Below are 12,450 nucleotides of genomic sequence, written 5' to 3' on the forward strand. Positions count from 1 at the left end.
TCAGGCATCCTCACTGTTTATCAAGTCAATCAACTATAGGTTGATTAACTTGTAGTCCATGGCACAGCTATTTTCAGTGCACTAAAGCCTTCACAGGTGACAGCATGCTGATATAACATTTTACTTTACAGTTTATTCAAGGCTGAATAGATTAAAAAAAAGTGTAAACAATCAATCTAATAGAAACATAGTGTTCAGTGATATTAAATATTGTATTTGTTCAGCTTTATTTCCAATGTGGGGTTAATGGTAGCTGCTACAATCTATCTACAATAATCCACATGATTCTGACAGAAGGAATGTATGGTGTCAGTTTCAGCAAACCATTAACCTGACAGTTACTTTTCTCATATAAAACAGGGTGTAAGTAAAGGCGTCTAACAGACTAGAAAAGCGACCTGAGTGACATGAGGTTGAGATACTGTACCGCAGCCTCTATAATTAAATACGGTTTCATCTTTAGCATACATTTATCTTTGTCACCATAACACTTTAAAAGCCACAGTAACCTATGTATAGAGATTACTAACATTCTGTCTTTGTGTCACTTGTAATTGCCTCTTACCAACTGTTCTCAGAAACTGCAAAGATAACTCTACCTCTACAGCGTGATTAAACTTAACACACTTGCTTAATAAAAATGAGGAGGGAGGGAATTCCATTCCATTCCATTCTAACATAAATCAATTGATGATGGTTGAATGTGAGACTGAATAGGTGACTTTGTGTTACAGAATAGAGGATGCCCACTTCTTGTAGTAAGTAGAATTTTTTTTTTTTTATGGTTGTTTTTTTGCATTTCAAATACATTAAAGTGTAGTTAAAAAAATACAACCCAAGACCTGTGGTTCTGTTGTTCTATGGGCCTGTGAGGCTGTGATGTGAAAATCTGTCAAGATTTCTGAGTTTTTACTGCTAATGATGCAAAAAATGGAAATTTCATTCTTTTCCAGTAGACTTATAAAGCTCTTGATATATAGTATTGGCACCTACAACTATTTAAATGCAGCCATGCCCTTTTCATAAGACATAATGAAGGGCACGCTGAATATGTAATGTTTGTCAGAGATTTCCTTCCACAGACTGGCTAACCATCAGAAAGCAAACATTAACTGACAAAGTCTGTGTAATAACATGTAAGTGCATGTTTGGTGCCATCTGGTGACTTCAAGCATTGGAGTTAAAGGATTTAAATCAAGTTCCAGGCGCCTGATGCGTGATATAGAACAGTTGCCATAATGGTTAGTTGGTGGAATAATGAACACATCTCAAAACACACTAAGTTTGCAAAGCATACTTAATTGGAAAGGCCCTATAATTGTATGGATAAATATAACACTGTAGTATACCATGTGTTACATAATGCATTGCTTTTGGAAGTTGCTCCTACATGGAAGAAGGGAGTGTCTCCTCTACTCTACAGTCCAGTAGGAGCAGAGTCGGCAGTAAAATATGTGTGTGTTGTAATTTGTGGCTGATGCAGGGAGGTTCCCTCAGGAATTTGTTGCTAGCCATCACCTGCAACAACAAGTAATCAGTTGAACAATGCCTGAGGGATTGAGGTCACATTCTAAGCAAGTCAGAATATGAAATGGTCCTTAAGGAACTTTATGAAATATACTGAACTGAGCTCCAAAGGGTCCAATAAGAGCAAAGAGGGGAGTTCATTGAAAAATGTAATGAAATCAGTTAAACTAATAAAATAACTAAAGAATAACAATTGGAATAAGGTTTAAACTACAACAATCTGATACGATTTCACAACAATGGGCTGTATTAAGTTACACTTTTGTAAAGTAAAATACATTTTCCTAAACTCACCGTAAGCCATTAATCGTTCAACATACAGAGGTGATATCAGTACCACCCATGTCTGATGTGAAGGCAAATGCTGACACACACATGTCTAGTTAATATATGAATTAGTTTAATGATTCACCTAATTAGCATTATTAAAACTCATTACTTTATATTGTGATCATGGGATCACAGGTGGCCCAAGTGCCTCTTTTTGAGATATCATTTTCCATAAGGGATGGTGTATGCTGCTCACTTCACTGTGGACACGCCTGTGTTTGTGTTGGAACAAGCTCTGTGGAGAAGTAATCACACAGGGGAGGCTCTCCACCTTGCTGCAGGATCTGGGAAAAAGGAAACTTGACTCTGCTCCCTAACACAACTAGTGCATTTACCTCCAAAAGGTGAATATAATTTCTTCTATTTATAGCAAGATTATAATTTACAGTACGTGTAATCTGTGTATTGGTTATCCTGTACTCTCAGTTAATAACAGTTCTCATATAAGCTATATTCACATTTTATTTGCACTTTACTGCAGAATGCGTTCTGATAAATTCAGTAGTTTTGTAATCCAGAGTAAAGAAATTAGCTTAGTTTGGTTATAAAAGGGTAATTTGTTTTTACAAGAATAAAAGATTTATATATTTCTTTTGACCTGCCATGATTTAAGAACTAAAAACTTGTCTTTATGTCTTTTATAAAAAAAAGAAAAGTATCCATTTCCATACTGCACAATACCTGCTGAATGGTGACCTGTTTGCGGATATACTGCTCTAAGCTTTCAGTCCTGCAGCCAAGATGCCAGAAACAGCAGAAGCTGTGTCAGCCACTCTTACCACCAACAGAAACTGCACCATAGAAATAACCAATGTCAGCGGTAGCTTCTGCCTCATCAACCCCAAGTAAGTCTGTAACTGTATTTACCAATTTAATACATGCAAAAGTGATTAAATAAACATAACATCTTAGAGCAAAGTGGATTGGATAAAGATGAAATGTTTTTTTTTGAAGTACAAATTACTGAATGACCTCATGCAAAGATAATTTGCAATTTATGAAAAAATTATTTTAATTTTCTTTTTTCTTTTAGATAAAACACTTTAAAAAACACTCTAAATTAGAGTTCAGTGCAGGTTAGCTTAGTCTTTTAGTCACCTGCATGAACATTGTTTTCTGCACTTAGAGATAAGCTTCTGCAATTGGCCTGTGTGTACTCAAGTCCGATTGGTTCCAGGGAGAAGTATTCATTTTCAAAAGGCTTAATGCACTGCTTTGAAGTGCTTTGAGATTGCAATGCCGGTTTACAGCATTAGTATGCAGTCATTTTAAATAAATGAAGTATCCACTACTTTTTCCTCTCTAAAAGTCATAGAAAAAGCACAGATCGCATAAGCATAAGACGTCTGTTAATGGTTATACTGTACTTCATTCAAAGTAAAGCTCAATGATGTTGCAAGTGAATGTCAGTATACTATCTATTTAACATACATCATACATTATTAGATTTGGTCGCTGCCTATTCCTCAACAATAAAATCTGTCAGTTTCATTCACTTCTGATAATAAAGGGAAAATTAATAAAACAAAACAATAAAATAAATTTAAAAGACCCACGTCTATTGGATTCTACCACACTTCTACATTTATCTAGCTGTGACAGGACAGACCATATCTTGGATGGGTAGTTTTCATGTGTGACATCACTTTGCTAAAAACATCCACCTATCCATCATGTGGTGACACACACTGCCTCATTGCACATCGCATGCAGGTACACTCACTGTTGCTTAGAAGTCCACAGCAGTACTTGCACAGTCACACTCCATCCATCAGTATGAGGTAGTTCAGGTACCCTGGAAAGCCCAACACTCGAGAAGTACACTGACAATCTCCAACAAAACTTGCAAAACTCAGTTTTTTTCATCAAAAGTCTGGGAAGTGGTGGTAAGGATTTGTCTCCTGCTCTCTTGTATAGGGTATACATGTCAAGCGGCTTCTGTCACCACCCGCCCCAGCCTACGGTTCGCACCACCAAGACCGAAGTGTGCTCGTTTACCAAGGATGACAACACTGCCACGGGCTCTGTTGGCCTGCTGACCTACGACCTGTTCCATATGCAGAGCCGAGTTTGCTCCGAGCGCTTGGTCATCATGTTCTCTGTGCCCTATGACCACAACCTGTACAAGAACAAGCTGGCTGTGGGTGTGGTTGAGCATTCCCGTGCCTGCGACAAACATCTGTACAACCAACTGTATGATGGGAAAGATCTCAGTAGCTTCATCCGCTCTGAGACACACGGCTGTGGACTGGAATATAAAGCTACATATGTCGATTTGAGAGCCACAATGTCTTCTATTGGCAAAGCCATTGTTAAAGTGGAGCTGTATGATAAAATGGGTCGCTAAGAGTCTGCTGGTGTTCTGCCTTTTTGTTTTGTTTTACTTTTGTACCCAACAAAATAAATAAACTTCATTTGATTTGACTACTGTTGCATGTTGCCATCCAGAGGAGAGGAAGACTGATTTTGCTGTCATCTGTATTTTGTGTCCACTGAAAGATATCAATATCTGACAGCCAGCTCATGGATTTCCCATTAGCTATTTCTTGGGCTAATGTATATTGTACACTCCCTTTGTCATTGATAATGGTAATAAAACATTCAAACCCAATGTTTGTGTTGTGTGTGTTATGTTTTCACTCAGTATGCTTTCATTATTACTGATGAACAGTAATCATGTTTTAATCTCTTAGCTGGATCCATCCAATTCTAATGAGTAGCACCAGATGGAATATGTGCATAGATGTTTTTTTAATTGGCATGATAATATTGTTCTTCACTGACTGTCACACTCTCCATCTTGCTCTAATGTGTGCGGATCTTGTGTGGTATTTGAAATGCAAGAGTTTCAACCAAAGAAAGAATAAAAGTAAAGAACCAGCACCGATGTCTGTCTCAACTTGTTCAGTTTGCTTTTGTCTCTGTTGCACGATACCACAGGAATGAGATATTCAAAACCACCTCAGTCCATGTAGCCACAATCTTGTAGGAGAAAATAAGTGTGCTGAGCGAATGAACCCGGCTTACCTAAGAGGTCAGTATCCAATAAGAAACTGCTGCAAACTGTTCAACTCTGCCACGAGCTAGGGTGTGGCAGTTTTATCCCACAGGAGAAAACACAAGAACATTTGTTCTCCTGTGTTAAAAGAGGGTGCGTGCTGTCCAACTGGGGTTGTGTTACAAGTGGGAGGGTTTCCTGGGTGATGGCATACATTCTTGTTTATAAAAAAAAAAACATACAGGCGCCTCCCTTCTAGGTAACTTTTCCCATTTTGGGACTTGGTAGCATCAACAGAAGTTCTCAGCAGGTAGGTCACTTACAACATTTGGGAAAAAAGACTTACAAAATACAAAATAAATATGTAAATTAAAAAAGATATTTGTAGAGACATACAGAAGCCTGATGGGGCATTTGTTTGATGTGTATCGTATATCTGTTGATAAAAAGGGTGATCATTTTCTCTAGAGTTTTTACTCTAACTGCATTATCACATGCTCCTTTGTGCTGTAATAACTAATGAGGCAACGGGGAGTCTAAGGTTATTCTCTGATTGTTCACAAATGTTTTTGAAATCTCAATAGCCTTTTTGAAATGCATCATTCATACCCAGTGCCTGTTCATGTGTACTTTTGAAGGTCAGTGTAATGCCAATACAGCAAGTCAGCAGAGCAGAGGGGATTGTCATGATTCCCAGTGTGTTTAGGAGTGGAGAGAAGTGCTTGTCACAGCTGCTATGTCGTTCGGTTCAGATGGTTATACCTAACACCTAAATTACCTTTGTTTTACAAGCCGATCTCACACCCATTCCAACATGACGGAGTCAGCTGAAGCTGTAGCAGCCGATGTGAACAGCAAGAGAAGCGTTACCATTGAAATTGTAAATGTCACTACCAACTACTGCCTCATCAACCCCAGGTAAGCCCTGACTGTTTTGTCCTTTATTTTTCAGGCTTGTTAGAAATGTATTACATAGATGCAGAAGAAAATGATGAATATATGTGTCTGTTTGTGTAGGGTGTACCTTGAGAATGGGGAGACATACAACCCACCTCAACCCACAGTGCGCCCACTAAAAACAGAGGTCTGCACTTTCACCAAATCCGGCGGAAAAGCAACCGGCAGCATTGGTGTGCTAACCTACGACCTTTTCGAGAGAACTCAGAACGACCACATTGAGACTCTGGCCATCATGTTCTCAGTTCCATGGGACTACAACCTGTACAAGAACTGGTTTTCAGTGGGTATCTATAAAAAGGGCCGTAACTGTGATAAGGATTTGTACAAAGAAATGTACTACGAGAAGAACCAGCAGGAGCATGGGTTTGTCAGGGAGGAAGCCATTGGATCTGGAATCAATTATGTGGGAAACTATCTAGATATCAAGGCCACAATGAGTCCACTGGGCAATGCCATCATGAAGGTAGAGGTGTGGGATAAGCTCTTCACACCCCTGGGCCAGCAGGCTCACTAGATACCCCTCCTAACCAGTATTTCTGTCATGTGTCCCAGCAGCAGAATTCATCATTTATATTTTAAATACAGTCAACACACATGAATTAACAGTTTTGTTGTTGCTGACATGTGTCTGTATACCTGGGTATTACCCCTCAGTAAATCTGCTTAGTTTGTTTATAAATCCATGCGGCAATAACCCACCTTTATAGCTGACGCCTCTGTTTCTACAGCATACGGTTTTAAAATGGCATCTTTAGAAATGAAAATCAAAGCATGACTCACCCGCAGGACGAGGGCACACAAGCTTAATAAAACACACTTAGGGTCTTATTCTGAGGAATAAAAATAAACCTTTTTGATGAAGCTATTTGTGTGTGTGTGTGTGTGTGTGTGTGTGTGTGTGTGCTGATTGAGTTCAGAAAGGTGTTGTTTTTAATACAAAATTATGTTTTTTGTGCATGTGTACAATCCAAGGCATGCTCTGTTTGCAATGGATTCGGGAGGATCATTTTGAAGCAAAATTAAGATTTGAACAGAAACAAAAGTGAGCAGGGGTTTTTTTCCGCAGGGGCTGTATGAGAGCAGCATAGGGACACACCCTGTCTCATGTTGCCCAACATCAAAGCATATCAATCATCAAACATCAGGTGAAAATCTAACACATTTTAAACAGGTTGGTTTAACATGCATCATATTCAAATTGTTTATCTAATGCAAAAAGTTAATAACATGGTTGGCATTTTGTTCAAAATTGACACATTCTGTATGGTTTTTCAGAGCATATGATCACGAAATATGTTGCACCTTTTTTGATGTGGATTTCTATTAAGATATTCCATTGATTCCTCTCTTTTTCTTAATAAACCTACAGCTAAAAATTAAAATTTTGTGAAAGATCAGAGCAGCTAATAGCATAGCACAGCATAGCATAGACTGAACAGACTGATCTCTCCAAATTAGTTTTAATAATAATTACTATTATCATTATAAATATATCCTAAATAATGTCTCAACAAACACCTGCATGAAAACAAATTAAATTCTTGACTAAATATAACTTCAAAAATTCAGTTTTTAGAAGACTCAGTAGAACAGTAATTGTACCCAGAATTTTGAGATAAAGAGGCTTTTAATTGCCTGCTTTGCCGTCCTGGCAAAACTAGAGGGAACACTAAAACGTTCAGTTATGTGGTTATCATTCAAAACACATTCACTGGTTCATTTTTATGAACCTGTAAACTCAATGAGAAAATGAAGAGATACATTTGCTTTTTTTTGCAATTATGATCTTGGCAGAGACTATGATGACGAAGACCCCCTATTATTATGACTGCTCAGTAACTCATCACACTTACTAAAAGCTTTATAATTCTTTAATTGGTGATAAATCACAATCTTGACGTGTTATCTTATCATCTAACAATGTGTTTTGTGGTAATGGCACAGCCAATTCTGTCCAGATACCTCAGGATAAATATGTGTTTCTAAAGGTGCTTACACACCAACCAGACGGCCGACCGTAGGCAGAAAAGGCAGTTGGACTGATCAGTCGGGTCCCCGAGGTCCAAAAAGTGCCTCAGAACACACCGAAGAGACGCTGACTTGAGCGTACGCTCTGCGCGTGCGCGAAACGTAATACGTCTCCATAGCAGCAGGCGGCGCTGCTCTGTATTGTTTCCATTAACAGTCTGATTGTTTCCCAGAAAATGAAAACCGGCAGCTGATTGGACGAATGCGTCACGTGGTTCTTTTTTCTCTGGAAATTCACAGCCAGACTGTCATGGCGGCTTGTTCAGAATACAATCTCATATTGTACTAAAATACTTCACCAAAACGTGTTTCTGAAAACATTTTAAGCGAGAAATAGGCCATACAGTTGCTGAATCTGTCTTCATTTCAGATCGGCAAAGGTCAGTTTAAAAGATTTTCTTTTCTTCGCTCGCCATTTCCGGGTGAGCCCCGACTGCCCTGTCTCCGACTGAACATGTCAGGTCGGCCAAAATGAAGGCCGACAGCTCCTCGGACGGACGATGGCATGGAACACACCGAACAGACTCGAGTCACTGACCTCGCCAGACGGTCCAACGGCCGATAATCGGCTCTGTGTGTCAGCGCCCTAAGGCAGGACGCAGTATCAGCTCTTCATTTACATTGCAGGCGAAGTTATCAGGTTCCCTTGATTCTGTTTAGAATCGCATCACTGCATTCCTGAATCTGTTTTCCCGTTGGATTCATGATGCTTTTGTTGCATTAACTGTAGAAGCAACAAAGAAGCCCAGATCAAAGGTTTTTGCTCACTGTCACTTTTGCATTTGCATAAAAGCCATAAATAATATAGAGCCATATACTAGGCCTGTTTAGGCTCAATCCCTGAAGCATTGTTGAGTAGTGTACTGGAGAAATGTCACATGGGGCCTATAAACAGATGAGGGACACTAAGCAGAAACTTTTGTTTGTCACAGCTTTAAAATGGGGATAAATTCCCACACATTCCTTTCATATTTTTCCTTTCAATATCTCCTCTATGTTTACTATACCTGTACGTAAGTCTTCTTTCAGGTTTTGTATTATATTGTTCACTGTGTGTGTTTGTGAGTGAGTGATCTCTGAGCATCTCTGAGTGTAGGTACACGTGCATCTGCACATGCAGAGAAGGATGTTTTCTATCAAATGCAATATTTTGTGCATTATGTAATTTGTATTAAGCAAGTCTGAAAAGATCTTTCAAGAACAGAGTGGGATTAGACTTCTTAAATGGGAAACAATACATGTATTCTGTGTAGATAAGAAGCTCAGCAGTGGTGGATTGAATCTGATGCTATTTGCCACTAAACAGGAGTGAATCTAGCTGTTTGTCATGGTAAACGCTTCTGTCAAAATCCTACCAGGATGTTCAGAGGAAAGGGAAGTGGATGAGTGCAGGCACACCATTGAAATGTTGTCTTTTCATAAGACAAAAATCAGCTGATCAAACTAAAACAACAAAGGTTCCAGCTAAAGCCACTGCAAGAAGATGAGCAGAGGTGAGAGAAAAAAAAACTTTCACTGCCTGTTACAGCCTTTTTAAACAGTGCAAGCATTTTCCCTTGGTATTTTCTATATTTTGATAACACACTGTTGAACTGATTTGTAGTTGTCATGCTATGAATAGGAAAAGGCTGAAGAGTGAAGTAAACATATCCTCTCTCATTGTACTTGACGTCTCTATTTACTTCCCCTGTTATCATCCCCACCTGTTATCAGGACTATACAGTGACTGTGTCTCTTCAGAGCATGAACAAATGTATAAAAGAATATTTGAATTTGTCAGACTCAACAAAGCTGGGCTGATCAACACAAAGCTCGGAGTGCATTAACTGGGTGAGTCCCATCATAATATATCTGCATCAAAGTTTCAGCTTGCAAGTTAGTTTGAATTTCAGTGATTCTGTTTTTTAAACTAAGCCTACAAAGATGAGAACTAACTTGTATATTGACTCAAACTGGGAGTGTCCAAACAGAAGCATACAATTATTGAATTCCAATGACCTGAGGGTATGGGCGTAAGCAGCAGCCCTTTTTCACAGCCTAAAACAAAGGCTGAAAAAATATAAAACAGGGTTCTTTTCTCGTCAAAGAGGATAGAAGTTTAAAAGGTGCAATTTCTGAGTGCCTTCAACTACTAAATATGCTCTCAAAGACTGCCATCTAGAGGCCCCCTCTGATATTGAGTTTACTTACACAATTTCCACCTTAAATGCTCTTAACACTCTAGGCAAGTCTTTTTAAAACACTATACATGGATACTGCAGTGACAAAGAATGTTCAATGATTGGTTGATAAGCAGAAAAGTTGTCTGCGTTCCTAGAAACCTCATCATTAGTAGCAGACAGGGCTTTATTATGTCTCATCCGCTTCTCCTGCTAATCCTGGCTCCAAACAGGTCTTGACATCCAGCAGGGCCTGGCACTTGAATAGTTTACTCTGTGTTAGCTCTGATGTGTGTCAGGATGGCAACAGGCGCCTGCAGCCCAATCATCGGATCCTGATCACAGTCCTTAATCTCAGTCAGTTTCCCCTCTAGAGTGTCTACAAGGGTAAGAAGATATTTTTAAACTAAGCTGGAGTTGCATTGTTCTGCATGTTTGTTTTGTTTTTCAAAAATTCTTTGGGTCATATTTCGCAGACTGTTCATAATTCCTTTGGATAAGATGTGAGGGTCTAAGGTCACGTTATTCGTGGCAGGCTTTGGAAATTGTCTCATGTTAGTTTGTTAGTTTGGAACTTCTTATTATGCAGATGTGTTATCATGTAACAATACAGAGAACCTGAAGGGAGGACACATAGTACTCTTACATTATTATAAAAAAACTGAACTGACATGATGCTTCTTTCTTAATGGGTCTAAGGCTGTAAAGTTGGTGAATCTTGTAATCAATATTGTTTTAAAATGTCAGTTTGTTACATGACACAAACCTAAATCAATTCCATTTCCTAGCCTGTATTAATCAATCAAAAAATGTTGGCAGTTATGTTATCACCCCTATACTATAACCCCACATTTTGTCAAACTTTGAGACTGTACTTAATTTGACCAGAGCACGCACACACACACACACACACACACACACACACACACACACACACACACACACACACACACACACACACACACACACACACACAAGTTTAAGTATGTTAACATGAGCAGTGATCGTCACCTACTGTATATGTCATGGAAACTGAGCTGTTGTTGTTTTATTTTAAGATAATGCAAACACCCACACAATGTTACTACAGTACTTAAAGCGTCTATAATCAATATTTTATGTTAGTTATGAATCACAATACGCTCACAGTTACAAACTTGCAGAAAATTAAGACCTGACTCTGCTGTTCCCCTCAGAGCTTTATAGCAACTTTCAGCTCATTGTTTCCGTATTCCAACTTTACTGTTTTTGGTTCACTCTCATGCTCTTATAGTGTCGTTTTCAGCTTTTTTTTCAGCAAAAAGAAGCACTAAAATCCTGCTGTATGCTACATGCTACATTTACAAACAGCAGAAGTTAGGGACTAGCTGGTGAATATAGTGTAGCATTCAGCAGCTACAGAGTCTTGCATTTCCCTAAAGAGTTGGAGACAGAGACAAAAACATCTAAAAGGGAATAATGGATTTACAGTGCATTCATCAGGTGGCAGAAACACAACTCCAACTGAATGCTAATGTTGGTCTGTAGTTTGCTTGTCAATACAATAGGCAACTTTTTGCAACCAAGTATGCCAAAGTGATAATGTGTCAGTTTTGTGTTCACAGTTTGTTTCCGCTGCCCCCAACTGGCAACAAAATTAGTTATTGAAGACATATTATAATATGTAATATATACTAAGTTATCCATAAGTAAATTATTTCTAGAGACTTTCCATAATGCTGAGTGTCTACAAACCCAGGTTCAAGTCTGCAATGGTGATGTGAATGCTGGTAAAACTTACTACTACTTACTACTCTTACTACCATTGCCACTATTGCATATTTGTACAGTACATGCTTTTTTTGCTGTTAATTTTGTTCTCTGTTGCCATGAATCGCAGTTTTTAGGTAAACTCTCATAGCCGGCAATACCTTGCAATTGTTTTAATTTCCTGATTCTAATTATCCCAAGTCCCTCTGGTTGTTTCTCAGGTACAGTAGCTATTCCTTTACGTTATTCAGCTGCAGGTCTATGTCCTGTTTTTTCAGGGATTGACCTTCACAGGTTGGTGCAGGCCCTGCTCCTTTTCCATCATCGTCGAAGAACTGAAGAATTTTGCTGCCTCCTGTCACTCAGATTTTCTGCTGGCAGTGGAAAACGGTTGTTCATTCTGACTGATCGAGCAGCAGTTTTGATGTCAAACCTACTTGAATCCGCTGCCAGCTTGGTGTCATCCAGCTGTAGGGTCAGCTCTGACACAGCCGTGCCAGCTGCCTGGATCTCGCACAACAAAGTAATTACTCATGTCACACTGAATGACACGCATCAGTGGGTGCAATCTTTTAATTTTCATCAAGTCTGGCAAAACTACAGTCTGCAAGTGTTCGAATAAACTAGAAAATGTGTAATGCAAACAGCTTTTTATGAAACTTGGCATCTATACATCCACTGAAATATCAATAACTCATC

The 12,450-nt window shown here is 38.9% G+C and overlaps 2 protein-coding genes across 3 annotated transcripts; both read left to right on the plus strand.

Annotated features, from left to right (window-relative positions):
• Nucleotides 1-2,060: 2,060 nt before the first annotated feature.
• LOC144530188 (uncharacterized) lies at nucleotides 2,061-4,468 on the plus strand. 2 transcript variants are annotated; one of them, XM_078269663.1, is made up of 3 exons: nucleotides 2,061-2,201; nucleotides 2,509-2,702; nucleotides 3,775-4,468. In XM_078269663.1, the coding sequence occupies exons 2-3, from the start codon at nucleotides 2,599-2,601 to the stop codon at nucleotides 4,202-4,204; spliced, it is 534 nt and encodes a 177-aa protein (XP_078125789.1). In that variant the 5' UTR covers nucleotides 2,061-2,201; nucleotides 2,509-2,598; the 3' UTR covers nucleotides 4,205-4,468. The 2 variants fall into 2 exon arrangements, with proteins under 2 accessions (XP_078125789.1, XP_078125788.1); XM_078269662.1 differs by having other exon boundaries at nucleotides 2,064-2,201; nucleotides 2,579-2,702.
• A 567-nt stretch (nucleotides 4,469-5,035) lies between these two features.
• apnl (actinoporin-like protein) lies at nucleotides 5,036-6,676 on the plus strand. Its single transcript, XM_078269661.1, has 3 exons — nucleotides 5,036-5,165; nucleotides 5,648-5,773; nucleotides 5,873-6,676. The coding sequence occupies exons 2-3, from the start codon at nucleotides 5,670-5,672 to the stop codon at nucleotides 6,327-6,329; spliced, it is 561 nt and encodes a 186-aa protein (XP_078125787.1). The 5' UTR covers nucleotides 5,036-5,165; nucleotides 5,648-5,669; the 3' UTR covers nucleotides 6,330-6,676.
• The last annotated feature ends 5,774 nt before the right edge of the window (nucleotides 6,677-12,450 follow it).

Source organism: Sander vitreus, chromosome 15 (assembly GCF_031162955.1).
Source record: "Sander vitreus isolate 19-12246 chromosome 15, sanVit1, whole genome shotgun sequence".
NCBI lineage: Eukaryota > Metazoa > Chordata > Actinopteri > Perciformes > Percidae > Sander > Sander vitreus.